This window comes from Schistocerca americana, chromosome 2 (genome assembly GCF_021461395.2).
Source record: "Schistocerca americana isolate TAMUIC-IGC-003095 chromosome 2, iqSchAmer2.1, whole genome shotgun sequence".
Taxonomy (NCBI): Eukaryota; Metazoa; Arthropoda; class Insecta; order Orthoptera; family Acrididae; genus Schistocerca; species Schistocerca americana.
In genome coordinates this window covers 591611381-591629399 of record NC_060120.1, presented here as the reverse complement: position 1 = coordinate 591629399, position 18019 = coordinate 591611381, and the positions used below count along the sequence as shown (strand labels likewise).

General features: G+C 37.7%; 1 protein-coding gene across 2 annotated transcripts in view; it reads right to left on the bottom strand.

The window, feature by feature from the left end:
• LOC124596021 (esterase FE4-like) overlaps nt 1–17103 on the bottom strand; it is a 150332-nt gene extending 133229 nt beyond the window's left edge. Inside the window, exons 1-2 of one of the 2 annotated variants that reach the window (XM_047134980.1) lie at nt 17074–17103; nt 16486–16629 (exon numbers count right to left, since the gene is read on the bottom strand). Coding sequence is in view for 1 of the 2 variants with exons in the window: in XM_047134979.1 (XP_046990935.1) it covers nt 16486–16629; nt 16905–16976 (216 nt within the window). In the remaining variant the exon portion in view is untranslated. Of the gene's footprint in view, nt 1–16485; nt 16630–16904; nt 17013–17073 lie in introns of those variants that run through there. The other variant, XM_047134979.1, reaches the window with a different exon arrangement.
• Nucleotides 17104–18019: the final 916 nt, after the last annotated feature.

Sequence of the window (18019 nt, the reverse complement as noted above, 5' to 3'; positions counted from 1 at the left end):
AAAAGAAATGTACATATGGTACTAGCAATGATCATAAGGATTGCAGGTGGTCCAGGACAACTCTGGATCATTGATTATCAGGAGCAACCATGCATGACTCATCCCTGAAGGTATGTGCATTGGAATAGCTGAACCAGTCCAGGATGGGCAGCTTGAGCCATCAATGAAGAACTGTGCTCTGCTATCGTTATAGACAATGCAGTGGAGGAAGATACTATCAAACTGCCAATAGTATCAAGTCTGACCAAGGAATAATGTTGGTGAGTGTTAACTGTTCTGTGCTAATTTTCAGATGCTTTTGAATCCAAATTGGGGAAAAGACAGAGAAAACAGCCTATTGTAAAATACTGTTTCAACACTGGGGATTATTCACCAACTAACCTGTACTCATGTAGAGTGCTGCTGGCAAGTTCCAGGTCAATTGAAGAATGGGATACAACCCCAGGACTTTGACCAATGATGTCGTGGTTTACTCAGACATATTAATGTCTTTATTTTTGAGCCATAGATAATAAATTGGTTATCTTCTGTGGTGAGGCATCATCATTGTAAATTTTAAAAAAATGAATGTTTTTTTTAAAAGACAAGACTAGACATCGTGTACGATATTTGTCACTTGTATTAATTTAAGTTGTTTGCTTGTTACAATTCATTCAGTATTTATTTTCATTCTTAGTGAGTTTGAGATATTTTGGAAGAATTGTTTTTCATTCTGGACTATTTTTACTTTTTCATTTTCATTTGTAGGTATGGATTTATCTATTCCTGTGAATATGGAAGACTTGAAGCAGGGTTTGTGAACTGCAGTATAGAACACAAATTTTACAGTTGTCACATTTTTTCACCTTCACCAGCACTAGTGTCCTATTCTTCACTTGACCGATATAGGTCAACTGAAGTACAGGATACAAATTTTATGTATCTCGAGTTTTTCTTCTTTGCTAACACTAGTATCTTATTCTTCAGTTGACATTCATAGGCCAGCTGAAATACGGGATACAAATTTTACTGTTGTAGGCTTTTTCACTATTGCCAATATTACTACGATAATTTCCAGTTGATATGGTTAGTAGCGAAGGCTAAAAAAAGATTTGTATCCCATATTTTAGTTAACCTACACAGGTCAACTTAAGTATGAGACACAAATTATATGTATGTCAGTCTTTTCACCTTCACTACTATTAGTATCAACTGAAGAATATGATGCTAGTAGTAACAGAGGTGAAAAAATTAGCACCTCTAAAATTTGTGTCCCATTCTTCAGTTGACCTACATGGATCAACTGAAGAATAGGATAATAGTGCCAGTGAAGGAGAAAAAGTTGACGTAAGTTAAATTTGTATCTCATACTGCAGCTAACCTACACATATCAGCTTAAGTTTGGGATACAACTCATATATGTCAGATGAGGTGTTCCATGCTAACATTACTTCTGTCACTTTTTTTTTCTTTTCTGCACTATTATCCCATTCTTCAGTTGAGCTATATAAGTCAACTGGAGAATAGGAAACTAGGATTCAAAGAAGTGATGTTCTTAACATTATATTTTTAAATATGAATGTACATGACATAGGCCTACCATCTCCTGCATTCCTTTGTTTCTTGGCATTCATCTTTGCTGTTAAATCTGTGCAATACATCATCTCTGGTAACTTCTGATGTAATTGGTCAAAGCTGATGGGTTGTATCCCAGTCTCCAGTAATCCCAAAGTTCTTGACAACATTATTACAGCAAAATGTGGGCCAATCAGGTTCGTGTATCAAGAATTTGGCCCATTTTATCAGTAAATTAAAGGGCATAGTGGTACACCTTAAGGACACATTAGTTAGTTGATGTGGTATTGCTACTCACAATGGTTCCACACATACATAGACAATACATTTGTTTTGTGGCAGCATGGCGGGGAGGAACTGGGTTGTTTTCACAAACATCTCAATGGGATCAGTCCAAAGATTGTTTACCATGGAGGAGGAGGCAGCCAGAAGATTAAATATTCTTGATGTGCTAATTTTTAAGGAAGAAGATGGTAGCTTGGGCCACATGAATTACCAAAACTCCATGCATGCAGGCCATTACTTACACCAGGATTTGAAGCACCATCCAGAACAACTGTGGGGAATCATAAAATGTTGGCAGGTAGAGCAAGGAAAATCTGAGAACCAGAGGTGCTTGACACAGAATTAAAACATCTCACCAACACACTGCACAAGAGCGTTAAGACCATCATGTATAAATCATAACAATGCTCAAGCAGCAGTGAAATGAAAAGTTTTCCTTTCTTTCATTAAGGATGTTACTGACCACATAGGGAAAATCTTGAAAACCAGAGCATCATGGCACTCTAAAACCTACCTGGAAGATATAACATCACCTAAAATCAGCCAAGGATGCTTGCCAACCACCAAAAAAAGCAGGAATTTATAGTATTTAGCACAGTTGTGGGGAGGGAACTACGTGGGTACTACAAAATAAATAGTCAAAAAATTACTAGGAGAGCACAAGGGTAACTGCAGAAGAGGGGAGACTGGCAAATCAGCTGTTGCAGAACATGTTATGCAGCCAGGAAATCACAACATAAATTTTGATAGGACTAAAGTAATGGCAGCCAAAAGTGGATACCATGAAAGGCTACGCAGAAAGGCCATAGAGATTGTAAAATGCCCCAGGAATTTCAGTAGGCAGGAAGAGGGTGCGAAATTGAATATCGTTTGGATTCCGGTGCTGAAGAAGATGTGTACCAGTCTTCCACCTTGGGGTGATACCAACAGCAGATGACAGCATTCAATAATGGCCAATTGTGCTCACGTATTCAAAACATTTGATGTCATACCACTGCATGGAAGCATGCAGAAGAAGAATTTTGCTTAGTCATTAGTGAGCCAGGGTGTGAACTGGACATTCAAAAAAAGCTGTGATCACACTTGAAAATGTCCTCCATAGATGGGGATAAAACATTGCATTTTAAGGTGAAATGCAATTGACCATGGTATAATACCTGAGAACATTTGATTAATTGTGGCATTTCCAGCCATGAAAGTTTACATTTCACAAGCAAACCATTCTGCCTTTCAAGCAACCCTTTGGCAGAACATAAAAGCACGGACAAAATCTCAGTCTTCACCTCATTACATGGCACTGATGCTGAATGCTGCTGAACAGAGGGAAGATTTAGCATCCTGATAACCCCAGAAGCCTTTGCAAAGTAGAAATCAACCAAAGGAGAATTGCAATTAATAAACAGACTACTGTATAAGAGGAATTATGATACAATGGGGCACACATGGCTGCTTATGAAACTAGCTCATCTACAACCAGCTATCTTGAAATATTTCCAAGAGTCTCCAACATTTGTTCACCTGAGATTCGTGAAGATTCTAGACCATGTCAGATGAAGGTAGCACAACCTAGATATTCACTGATCCATTAGATGCAATGTGAGACAATATAAGGAATGCTAGTGACTGAAGCAATGCAGCAGCAATCCTATTTGCAGCAATGCCATACCACCAAACTGGAATTGACCTCTTGGTACATGCCTAAATGCAACAAATGGCAATCAATGGACAATAGTTTGCACTGACTACCTCACATGCTCTGCTGTCACCAAAGACATACCAACTGCCAAAGTTCTGGAAATTTCAAAGTTCCTTACTGGAGACATCACTTTGAAGTGCAGACCCCATGTGATTATGTCTGATTGTGGAAAATTTTTTCAGTCCAGACTAGTACCAGAGATAATTTGACATTGCAGCATCACTTATGACAACAGCTTACCATCCATAGCCAAATGGTCTCACAGAAGTACACTGATGTCTACCAGAGAGATTGGGTACAATTAATTTGCATACAAGACAGGGAAGCAAAGCACTACAGGCTTCACACCATTCTTTCTGCTCCAATATTGTGAGGCCAAAACAACAATGGATATGCTGTTCCCATTTTATCCAGATGATATTCAGGTTGACTATGTGCAACACTTCATTGACAGGACAACTTCTTTGCATATGGATCTTGGACTCCCAGGTGAAGGACTGAGAGTACTATAATGCCATGAACCATCAGTGAAACATGGTCCCCTTGGAGAATTTGTATGGATTTTTATGACTGTGCAGAAAGTAGGTCTATTAGAAAACTAACTAAAATGCTACTTTGGACCATATCTTGTCCTTCACAGCTTAGTCACATGCATTGTCAAGGATCGTGACCCTTCATTAAGAAGACTGGACTGCAGACACATCCTCCAGGTCTTCCATATGAACCCCTACTACAGTCCTGAGGAACAGATCAAATATGGGGACTTTGCATTCAAGCTATCTGAAGGCACTTGATAATCACAAACCTTCAGTGCTCAACAAAATACAGAATCTATTACAACATGACCTAAATGCTACGATCATCCAATGCTGCCATATAAAGGACAAATGACAAGATATGGATCTAAGACACTGTAGTCATCTACAATGATATCTCCTGAAACAGAGGGGCCACTGTTTCTCCATGAGAGGGAGCAGTGCCATGAGTTGCATTGCATGCAGTGTGGCACAGTGTTTAGCATTGGTTATTGGTATGCTGTGGGTTGCCATTATTATTCATAATTTATCATTTGTAAAAGGTTCTTTAAATTTCTGATGCTTGTAATGTCTGAATATTCTGAAATATTCACTGTCTGTACAAATAGCAGCACTCTCTATCCAGGAGGTATTTCTGTTCTGTCTGGATGTTGGTGTCAATAATGAGAAATTTTCAGTATTAAGAGTGGTATGCCATTGACCACTCTGCTTTCAGATTTTGATTTGATTATGATTATGATGTGACAATATGACCCTCTGTTTTCTCTTGTTAAGGTATGACTTCACCTATGGAACACAAATGCCTTTAGCACCATACCATTATACTACCCCTAGTAGAATTTCATGATCTACACAATTAAAGGCCTTGACAATATTATAGAAAGTGTGAAAAATGTAATTTTAATTGTTTATTTACACTAGAACTAAGTTTGTAAGACCACATTGCTTTCCATGTAGGGAAGCCATTGTTGATTTTGTGGTCTTCAGTCCTGAGACTGGTTTGATGCAGCTCTCCATGCTACTCTATCCTGTGCAAGCTTTTTCATCTCCCAGTACCTACTGCAACCTACATCCTTCTGAATCTGCTTAGTGTATTCATCTCTTCATCTCCCTCTACGATTTTTACCCTCCACGCTGCCCTCCAATACTAAATTGGTGATCCCTTGATGCCTCAGAACATGTCCTACCAACCGATCCCTTCTTCTGGTCAAGTTGTGCCACAAACTTCTCTTCTCCCCAATCCTATTCAATACTTCCTCATTAGTTATGTGATCTACCCATCTAATCTTCAGCATTCTTCTGTAGCAACACATTTCGAAAGCTTCTATTCTCTTCTTGTCCAAACTATTTATAGTCCATGTTTCACTTCCATACATGGCTACACTCCATACGAATACTTTCAGAAATGACTTCCTCACACTTCAATCTATACTCGATGTTAACAAATTTCTCTTCTTCAGAAACGCTTTCCTTGCTATTGCCAGTCTACATTTTATATCCTCTCTACTTCGACCATCATCAGTTATTTTGCTCCCCAAATAGCAAAACTCCTTTACTACTTTAAGTGCCTCATTTTCTAATCTAATTCCCTCAGCATCACCCGACTTAATTAGACTACATTCCATTATCCTCGTTTTGCTTTTGTTGATGTTCATCTTATATCCTCCATTCAAGACACTGTCCATTCCATTCAACTGCTCTTCCAAGTCCTTTGGTGTCTCTGACAGAATTACAATGTCATCGGCGAACCTCAAAGTTTTTATTCCTTCTCCATGAATTTTAATACCTACTCTGAATTTTTCTTTTGTTTCCTTTACTGCTTGCTCAATATACAGATTGAAAAACATCGGGGAGAGGCTACAACCCTGTCTTACTCCCTTCCCAACCACTGCTTCCCTTTCATGTCCCTCGATTCTTATAACTGCCATCTGGTTTCTGTACAAATTGTAAATAGCCTTTCGCTCCCTGTATTTTACCCCTGCCACCTTTAGAATTTGAAAGAGAGTATTCCAGTCAACATTGTCAAAAGCTTTCTCTAAGTGTACAAATGCTAGAAATGTAGGTTTGCCTTTCCTTAATCTTTCTTCTAAGATAAGGTCAGTATTGCCTCACGTGTTCCAGTGTTTCTACGGAATTCAAACTGATCTTCCTCGAGGTTGGCTTCTACTAGTATTTCGATTCATCTGTAAAAAAATCGTGTTAGTATTTTGCAGCTGTGACTTATTAAACTGATAGTTCGGTAATTTTCACATCTGTCAACACCTGCTTTCTTTGGGATTGGAATTATTATATTATTCTTGAAGTCTGAGGGTATTTTGCCTGTTTCATACATCTTGCTCACCAGATGGTAGAGTTTTGTCAGGACTGGCTCTCCCAAGGCCGTCAGTAGTTCCAATGGAATGTTGTCTACTCCAGGGGCCTTGTTTCGACTCAGGTCTTTCAGTGCTCTGTCAAACCATTATGCCATTATGGAGAAGCCATTATGGAAGCCAAAATGAGCTGCTGAAATGTTATCATAATATGGGTGGTTCAATATGTTGGTATTAGTAACCTTCTAAAAAGCTTTTGAGACTACAGTAAGGAGGGGGATTGGTCTATAATTAGAAACTAGATTTTTATTTCCACTTTCACAAATAGTTGTTTCAGCTGCATACTTCAGTTTTCAAGAAATACACCTTGACTTATACAGTCATTTAAAAGATAACTCAAGGACATTACCAACTCAGCCCAAGATTTTAGTACTTTGGTTGAAATATTACAATAACCAGAAGATTTGTTGCTTTCCAGTGACCTATGCATTTTTGTGATCTCTTTAACAACTAGGTTTAGCAAAAATTATGTGTGGAGATAAAGTGCGCAGTGCATGTCAGTGTGTCTGCCCGATCTACTTTTGACAGTCCCATTCTTTGTCACTGTATTGCCATCAACTGATGGAAGAATTTATTGAATTTAGTGGAAAGTGCTTTTGAGCCTAGCAATATTCATCTCACTGCTAGTATTGCCAGGAGTTGAACATCATTTTACTTGCTGAGTTTATTTGTCTCACACACAATAATGTTCCAAACTGCCTGTACTTTGTTCTAAGAATTCTGAAAATTTTGAACACAGCACATGATTTTAGTATTTTCAATGACACACTGAAGAATTTATAAATACTGCTTGTAATGCACCTTCAAGTCTTCATTAGCACTACTCCCCTTCATTAGATAAAGCTCTATCTTTCTGGCACAAGATACATTGATCCCAGATTTTAGCCATCTTTTCTCTTGCCTTCCCTGGTAACTGTCCCTAACTCATTGTGTAGGGAAAATAGGTTCATAGTGGCCTGTACACGGTCAGAATTACCTTCTTGCATGTTTCCAAGTCTATAACTAAAATCCAGCAGTCAAAAAGCTGTTCAGTATAGTAAACATTTAAGACTTTATTCCACTTTTGTGTATATAGTCATTCACTCCTTTCTTATATTATGCTTACAGCAACTGGATATTATTTTGTATCCATCATGGAACATATATTACATTTTGGTCGCTTTGAAATAATGATCTGTTAGCACTTCTACATAAATACCTGTAGGTTTTTCAATTTCCTGTAGTGATAGAAGAAGCTCATCTTTCATATTTAACAGATTCCTTATAGTTTGGTGGAAAATTCAAAATTTCTTATCAGTTGCCCAAGGTTACTTTATAGTGATAGTTGCAATGGTATCTATAGTTATCCTTAAAACTAATGTGAAACAGGTTTTAAGAAATACTGCCAGGAGCTGTGGTGCATACAGTGTGGCTTAGTGATTAACATCACTGGCTGGTATGCTGCAGGATGCAAGTTTACACCCATCCACCAGCAATTATTTGTTATTCTGTATGCATCATTTTGGGAAGGTCTTTGAAATATCTTATGATTGTCATGTTTGTATATTCTGGTATATTTTATGCTTGTACAAGTAGCTGCATACTCTGCCTAGGAGGTCAGTTCTGTTCTGGCTGTACACTGGTGTCAGTAATAAATGTGCTTTCAGATCTAACTGTTGTACTTCACTGATGACCCTGTCTTTTGAGTTGGATTTGATTGTAGTTTTGATGGGACATTCTTTGGTGATGGTGACAGGTGCTTCAAAACATCTACAACATTGTGGCTCCAATTATACAACGTAAAAGCCATGGCACAGGTGGACAGGAACCAGATTAGAAGAAGTAAATTGTTCCTAAAATCTGTATATTCAGGTGACAGATGGATTACAAAACAGCAGTAAGTCAGCTGCACATCCATCAGTGTTTTTTGAAGATGCTTGTCAGGACCAAAGAAAGTGGCTGAAGGGATTCCACTGAGTCACCAGTTACAATAGATGAGATGACATTATGTGTTTGGCAAATGTGTACTTTTACTTGGATGGCACAGCACAGTGGTGGTTCAGAAACAACCAAGTAAAACTCAATACCTGAGACAAATTCCAGGCTGAACTAAAGAAAATGTCTAGTTACAAATCAACAGCAGGCCCAATAACAGACAAAAAAGTGAAGAACAGGTCTTACCATCATGGCAAAATGACACAGTCATACACACATAATGTTTTGGCACTTGCCACATTGTGAATATGACAGAAGCTGACAAAATCTCTCACTTGATGAAAGGAGTCACGAAAGACATCTACCAAACTCTCCTGGTAAAGAATGTCACAACAACTGAAGAACTCATCATGTGGTGCCAGTACATCAAAGAAATGCAACATGACTGAAAGAAGTGTGACTAACTGCTAAATGTAATCCCTGTGGTTGATATGAATATGATTCAACAGATAGTAAGAGAAGAGACACAGCAGTGTATGGTGACCACAAATATTGGACCATGTACACAACAGATAGCAGCCATAAATGTAGTCCACATACACCAGGAGGTAATACAGAAAATACCATTAGTCATATGCTCCATGAAGAAATGTTTCTGTCAACTCATACTTATGTTGCAATCATCAAACAGTAACTCAGCCTCTAACCAATGCAAGTGCAATCAACTCCTCCACCAAGTATAATGTCTCATGTGAAGAACAGACAGTTGGAGGATAGAGAACCACATGCCAGAATTTTTCCACTGTGGACATCCTGGACATGTTGAATGCTCTAGGAGGGGGAAAAGGTGAGTTTTCAACAACTACTATGCCACCAGATGTCACCAATCATAACAGTTTTGTTCATTCCACTCAACTACAGATGATTATAGTCAATCTATGGAACAAAGCCTGTTGCCATACCTTGGACAAGTTTGCTCCCCAACATGGCATAGGCATTTCCCATCACAGTGTAGAGATACCAGCCGCTTGCATAGCTGCCAACTTCTGAAAAATCAAGCAAGGTGACCATCTATGAAGATGAGGCCACCACAGGTGAAAATCTTCCATAGATGACTATCACCAAGATGTCAGGAAATTTCACTGGTGTCATCACTGATGGTCAATCTGTCCAGGTGTTATTTGACTCAAGGGTTTCTTTCCTATAATGTAAGATGATTATTGTCATCAGCAAAAGATGATTATGTCCTGTGATGCAAAGACAATTTTGCTGGAAGACCTAAATGGGAAATACAGCCAGCCAACAGTATATTGCAATAATAACTGTCAGTAACTGAACACAGCCCTTTGAATTTGTGTTTTAACATAATGTAGTCATAATGTTATATTAAGATGGGACTTCTTGCAAGAATCACAAGTAGTCACAGACTGTAGAAGATCATAGCTCCAGACTGATGAAGGTATTCCAACAAGCAAACACAACAAAGATTGCTCTCGGTGGTTGCTTGCCATTGAAGACCTTGTTATCCCAACCTCATCAACAAGACTAGTTCCAGTCATTGATCAATAGCCTCAGTAAAACTATGAAGGTTTTTTCAGCTGCAAATAGCTACTCAGGCTCACAAAGGCTGTTTGCATGCCAGCAATCATCATAAGTATTGTAGGCGGTCATGGAGAACTTTGGATCACTAATAGCTGTGAGCAGCTACAACTTAGCCCTAAAGGTATGTCCACAAGGACTGCCAAACCAGTTCAGGAATGTTGGCTTAGTCTCATTGACAAATAACTGTGCTCTGTTACCACTACAAATAATGCAGCAGAGGAAGCAGCTATTGAACTGCCAATAGGATCTGGCTTGATCGAGGCACAGCACCAGCAAGTGATAGCCCTTGTGCATCAATTTTCGGATGCTTTCAAATCTGGAGAGGAGAAAAGACAGACCAATTGGCCCATGGTAAAACACTACATCAACTCTGAAGATTATACACCAATTATCCAGCACTTGCATAGGGTATCCCCAGTTGAACAACGGATAATCCAGGGAGAAACAGAGAAGATGCTGCGAGATAGATCATTGAATGTTCCAAGAGTCTTTGCTCCTCTCCAGTGGTCCTCGCAAAGAAGAAGGGTGGCATATGCTCTTTCTGCATCAACTGCTAATTACTGAACAAAATCATGAATAAAGATGCCTATCCACTGCTGTGGATTGATGACACCCTAGACTGCTTGAGTGGAGCATAGTGTTTTTCAGCTATGGACATGCAGACAGGTTATGGGATTCAAGGTTGATGAAGCTGACAGGGAAAAGACTGCTATCGTAACTCCTGGTGGCTCCCTGAGGTTAAATTTATGCTGTTTGGACAGTGTATCATTCCAGTCACCTTCATACATATGACAGGCAATCTGTTTCAACACCTCAAATGGACAACATGTCTATGCTATCTGGATGATACTGTCATTTTTTGAAGACATCTAATCTGCCTGACAACTGTATCCAGATGGGTTCAGACCACAGGCTTCCATCTGAATTTGAGAAAGTTCCCATTACAATTCAGTTGTCTACACAGTTAATTCTTGTGGGGACGAAGATGGTTAACTGTTCCAGCTATCTCTGGACGACTGCAGCAACATAAGAAATCATGAAAGGCAAATGCCTGTATTTGTGCAAGCTGAAAGGAGTGTTGATAACTATTATGTTGTACATATCCTCATCCAGTAGTGTTTGCAAATATATATCAGTAAGAACGATCATAGAAAAATATTCTTCTCTGCCAAGATTTATGAGGAGGTATTCTGGGAGCGGTATGGATAGATGTTTACTTGTTGCTGGGAAGTAACTGTTGATTTAAAGTCTATCCATAACTGGAAGGCACCATTGGGTTTTTTTACCATCACCAGGGGTGTAGCCAAAAAACTTGTTTTAAATGTGTCAATTACTCCAACCTTTTGTGCTCGATTGAATTCCTGCTCTACAGCTGTTCATCAGGTGACTAGAATTGACCAGGTTCAGCAAAAATGGGGTACCACACTTGATTGCAAGGATATACGAGACTGGAAATCTGTATGCACCCAGACCAAGTTTGAGTAATGATTCAAATGTCAATGACATGTCATCACGTTTCTGGATGGGAACTGTGTCAGAGATGACCTGAAACCTGTCACTGATTGAGGATCCAAAACAATGAGAAGGCATCCAGACTGAAAATAGTATCATTAGTCAAGTGATCTTTTTGTAGGCTGCAGTGATTGTGAAGCAAGCCCAGATCGGAGTTGAACTGTCACCATACACTACCCACATGTGAGAGGGTGGGGATAAGACAGGAGAACCTAGACAATTACTAATTTGGATGTTTACCAAGGAAACTGCAGCCTCTGTGTCCAACTGGGAATAGATATCTTTGTTTGCAATTGTGAGGTTTGGCTGGGTACCCAGTAAATGCAGTTGATCCTTCAGAAGCTTAATTTCTTGATAGAGCAACTTATTTTGCTGCTGATATTGTTGTTGCTGTTGTTGAAACTGCTGCTGCAGTTTCTGCTGCAGTTGCAGCTGTTGCTTTTCCAAGAGGTTCAGAAGCTTTGCTCCATGGTATTCTGTTAACTTTTTTACCTTGTTACCAGTTATTATGATGGAGATTCAACTGAATGTCAGCAATGACTTGAAAGAAACCCAATGAGGCTGGATCAACTGGTCTGGAGCTGTAAACATCAGATCACTAAGTGGCAACAGAAAGGTTATTATAAGGAAACAGACAAATGGAGACCAAAAAGTAATGTGGAGAGAACGAGAGAACATAAGACATATCAGAAGCAAATACCAAGAACCAATGCATTACAAAAATGAGACAATAGTAAAGCAAATACAGCTCCGAGTGCCCTGTCACTGCCTTGCAGAACTTATCCATGACCTTTGATGGAGCAACAATATGGTGTGTGATGTCATGCCAAGATGATGCTAGGCACTCGTGTTTTTAACAGCTCTGCCTAGTGGCCAAGTTTCAATTCCATGTGCTTGGAGGTTTTTCAAAGTCATTTGTCCAGAATACCAGAAGGCCCACTTTCATTCTTACAAACACTTGAACTTTTAGTATTGAGTCATTGTCTAACATGGTCAGAGACACTGTTTAGGACTTGCCTAGTAGTTGTCTCATCTATTTTGATCTAGTCTAAAAATTGATTGTCAATTACTGTGCTTCTAGATGAGGTTATTCTAGTATGAAAACTGACTACAGAAGTAAGATATATGTGGACATCTAATTTTCCAGGTCTGATCTGTTCCTGGAGTTCATTAGAAAATTTACATTGAAGTTCCCAAGCACTATCCAACTTTTTGTGTTTAAAGACTTACTTTAGGAGAGAGTCTCACTGCTTTGAAAAGAGATTAAAATACTGTTACTATTGATAAATAAGAATTACTTAAAGGCAGTTCTATGGCACACACTTCCAAAAGTTTCTCTGGATAAAAACTTTGCACATCAATTGCACTGCATGTGACAATGCTCTTAACATAGATGGCTACACCACCTATTCTTTATATTATCTGAGAATGAATTTGCTAAGTTACAATTACTTATAGCAGAAATAACATTGTGCTCACCAAAATAAAAAATACGACCACAAACTATATCTCCCAATCCATGGACATTTACTATAAGCTCATTGACATTATTGCAAAGGCCTCTAATGTTTTGGCGATAAACTGCCAGTTTCTTTGCAGAAGTACTTATACAATTTTGCTCTAAAAAAAGAGCTCTCAGATGAAGCAAGATATTTTTCACTACTCATTTTGCCATGTCTGTTTCTATACACCAGTGGTTCTCAACAACGTTTTCTATCTGAAGTGCCCCCCCCCCCCCCTGTCAAATCTTTTTGCAACCACAGAATATCTCATGTTTTTGTTTGCTAATTTTTTGGTTCTTTCGACAAACTTTATTTGGCAATAATCTGCAATCCACACTTTAGTAAAAAAGAGTTATCAAAGGTCTCAGTAGCCTAAATAGAAATATCTTTAATGCTTATTTAAATACCTAGTGATACTATTTTTACTTAGGCAATACTTTTCACATCTAGTATCTTTTTGTGTGTTGAAAGTCACAAGAAAAAATCATATAATTGTCTTTCTTTAAGCAGCTCCTCAATATATGGCTTCAAACTAGTTAAAGCACATCTAAGGTTACTCTCCACATTAAGGCGACTGTTGTATTTTGTTTTAATGATGGCTAGTGTTGAGAGTCCAGTCTCATATAGGTATGCAGATGAGAACTATATATACTTAAGGCTTTCTTTGGATTCCTGGGTACTTAGGAAGGAAAATGGACCACAATTCTTCCAATGATATTTGTTGAAAATGCTTTTTAGCACTCAAATCACATTTCACTTCAACTACATCCTCTTGTACTTCATCAGGAAGAGTGTGTACATTAATTTTGATGGTTGATCATGCTAATTTGCATTGCCAGTCTTCTGGAGACCAATGAGGGAAATAAAGTTTGAACTCTTCTTGAAGTCATTCCAGATGACCATTGATGATAACTCCCCAAGTGTTGACATCATACTTTTGCCTACCTAGAAGTTCATTGAATTGAGGGAATGATGAAATGTCAGTAATGAGAGTATCCAGGTGACACTTCCACAGTTGTGACTTTTACAAAAAGGCCATTATGGCTTTATTGACAACCATTATAATGGTGTTTCTACCCTGTAGTTTCAAATTCAGATTACTCAGGGTTTCAAAGAAGTCTGCAAGATATGCTAAGAAAAATATAAATCTGTCATCAGTGAATAAATGATGATGCTCAGCTTTCCCTTTACTTGAAAGAAAAATATCTACCTATGATGTCAATTCTTACTGAGTGGATAGCACATTGCCCTTCAAAACCCACTGGACTTGTGTATGCAAGATTGAAGATTGGTGTTCAGAACTGAGATCATTACATGGAACTTTGAAAAAATTAGTATTCACAGCACTTGACTTAATTTTATCAACCACCCTGATAGCCACTCTCAGTGCAGCGTTCAGTTTGTCGGGCAAAGTTTTAGAAGTAAGAGCTTGTCTGTGGATCATAAAATGAGAGCCAATAGGATTAGGATCATTTTATTTGACAATGCTTAGGAAGTCAGAACACTGAACCTAACATGGCAGTGTCCCATCAGTAGAAATTCCTATAACTCTGTCCTTTGAACCAAAATGTCATTACCAGCAGAAAATATATCAGAAGCTTTTGATGTTGTTTTCAAATTTTTAGGTAACAATAGTTTCTCCATTATTTTCATCATGTCCACAAACTGGCCATCTACTATTAATTGACACTGTTGAGCTATATCAACAGAATCAACAAACTGCAAGGTAAAAATGGATACGCCTTTAGTCTTTTAATTGGCTTGTCTTGCACATTCTGGGCCATTTCCTTGTCCCTGCATTGCACATTATTGTTTGAAAAAAGGTATCTTGTTCATTTTTCACTAACTATCTTTTGCAAAGATGAATCTAGTTGCTTTAAGATTGGAAGGTTTGATTAATGTCTCATCAAAAGTATGAGGTTTTTTTTTTCTATAAATAGAGAACTTTCATGCACTTCATTTTGCTGCTGAAAGATCCCAGTAGACTCCAATGCCATGTGACTTAAAGAATTTCTTTTTCCAACAAAAAACTCTTTTGGTTTGTTTTTCAACACCAGCTAAGCTGTAGATAGACAACAGCTCACCTGGTGCTGAAAAACCAGATACATAGGGCACAATGCGTCATTACTGAGGATATTATGACATACATCACAACTGTAGCAGTTGTACTTGGTCTTTTTCAATAACTGTGAATCCATTCTACATTATATGTTCTTCTTTCAGCAGACTGTTTCCGTAGACGTACAAAACCAATCAAAATGCTACTCACTTTTAACAGAACAACAGGCATAACACTGAGCTAAGAATGCATAGCACAGACTGTAGAATGTATCATGTTACCAATAACCCGGTGAAGTGTGAGGCAAAGTTGGTGCTGCCAACTCTACTAAAATGCACACTATCTGTAATAAGAATATAAAATTTTTTGCTTGTCTGACCATATATTTCTGCTTTCTCCTGAGTTGCCTGTCCCCCTCTTCCCCCTTTGAATCCTACATGACTCTCCCCCCAGGTTGGAAACAACTGGCATACACTGAAGAATTTGCAAGAAGCAGAGTAGATGTAATTACTCAGCTCTTAAACCACATTGTGTTACCAAAGGACATTTAATATACTCTGGAAGAGAGATGAGTACATTAATATCCATGTACATATCTTTATTATCAAAATTTTCTGCTTGTGAGACGAGTTTCCCTATAAAATGATTTCATACCTCATTATGGAATATAACAAGGTGAATAAATTACTACTTGATTTTTATATCACTTATCTATGTGTAATCTGCAGTGTTTGCTAAATTACTGTGCTTCATTAATTGTAAGGTTTATCTGTAGTTCCCTAAAACTGAACACTGTCTACTTCTTGCAATTCATTGTTTCAATAGATTTTACTGAAAGTACGTAATTCTGTAAACTTACTCTTATCAAAATTTAATGGTAAAAGTCATTTGTCTTGAACTTATCTCTCGCTGTTCTCAATATTCTGTTACCTGCAATGAGTTTTGGAGGCATATGCTACTCACTAAGAGCCAGTTTAATTTTGTAGTTGTTTGTCTTTCATGTTTTGGTTTGAATATGCAGCCAGGCACTTGTATACATACTTCTTTTTCTTCTTCCAGTTTTGTTACAAAGCACCTGTGACTCATTCACTTCACAAAATAATATTTCAGCAATTTCTGTGTGCTACATGAGAGAAATGACATATCCGTTGTTCACAATTTTTTTTTTTCCTTTTATATCCAGCTTTTTAGATTAGACTATATATCCCCCCCCCCCCCTCCTCTCACCCTTTTCCGGTCCAAACACACAAAAACAAAAATTCATTACATGGTACACATTTCATTACCTTCATGAAAAATTCACTGTTAAATGGAGAATGTTCTGAAATTAAGTTTTATGACAAACTAAATCTATGTGGCTGGTCTAGAATTAAGGGTAATCCATGTCAACACTTGATTGGAAACTATTACAAGGAACACTGCTCTATCCTACTGTCTATTTAAATGCTTTACTCACCTTAAAACGAAGTGCTCCAACTGGAGGTTGAGCATATGGAACACCTCGAAAAATAAACACAGGATTACCAGATGTAGTGTTAAACTGCCGACCTCTAATAGGACCTAGAGGTGTGTCAACTGTTTTGTATATCCTTTCTGCACCCTGTACATGAGATCAGCATCAACAATATTTTAAAAAATGGTATGTATATGTGACCAAAATGTTAGCAGTAGTAGTATTCTTCACATAACTAATAAATATGTAGGAAAAGAGAAGTGCCTGTGAAAGATGTTAAAATGTAACAGAACAATTGGAATTGGATGAAAAGTTACAGAAACCAAAATACTATTGAGCTGCATCTCATGAACATTTTTAGTCTACAAGAATAAGAAAAAGAAGCAAAACTGTCTGACAGATGAAATCCAGTAGTTTTCTACCTGAACTTGCTCCAAAGTAATGCAACTTAACACAGCATAAGTTAGACATAAAATGTTGAAAAGAATCATCATTGGCAATGCTTCAAACTGCTAAACCCAGAAATGTTTATCTCAACACTGTAGTGCTCATATATAAATGTAATTATTGCATTATTCTGAGATAACACACCTATTTAGTGTCCATTATCACAAGCATGCCTGTTCTGACAGAAAAAGTGATAGCCACTTGTTTATCACCATCAAAAATCTTCTGTAAGATAATTCAAAGCAGTATCTTCTGTAGCTGTTGTGTGAGTAATTAGGTTGTATACATTAAGATAACTTATCATTCTTCAAACTGTCAGAACAGGAAGAAAAACTGGCCACTTGTTTTTTAGTCTCACACATTTGCTTGAAAGATAATATTTACTAGTTAAAAACCAGTAGCATGAACAGAAATTGCCCACTTGTTTATCAGGTTGATTCATTCTCTGAAAAGATAGTATATATAGGTTTAAAATCAGTCCGAATCCTGGTCCAGTTCTAGTGTGATACAGAATTTTAATCTGCCATGAGGTTCCTGAATTAAACCTGTCTAGCATTTAAAAATATTCTTCCATACTTTTCCATGCATTTCAGTCTTCAGCAATGCTCATGCATATTGTTCTTATATTCTGTGGCATTATTAGCTGCCTAATATAGAAGAAATTTTTTAATGTTTAATGATTATCACTGCTTTTAGTACGATAAACTAATTCTACAGTATCCATCTTTGGCATGAAACCACCTAAGTGCAAAATTTGTTCATTTTGCATTTTTATTTTCAAATACAAACTGGTTTCCAGTACAACCACTGTGTATTGTGAGTTTATGTGTGTCAGATAAACTCGTTTTAAAATCTAGACACTAACAGCTTAAACTAATTTTAAAACTGCTTTTAGTCACATAAAAACTCATGCGTGTGTGGTGATTAATGTATTTTTGAACAATGAGAACTGCAAAAAAATATATTTTGTACTATATCATCAGCTCTCATCTGCAGTTGGGCTTTATAAATTTTGGCAGTAGTATCTGCATTAGGCACTCATTCCTCAAAATCCAATGTATACACACACCTGACAGAAAAATGGTCATGA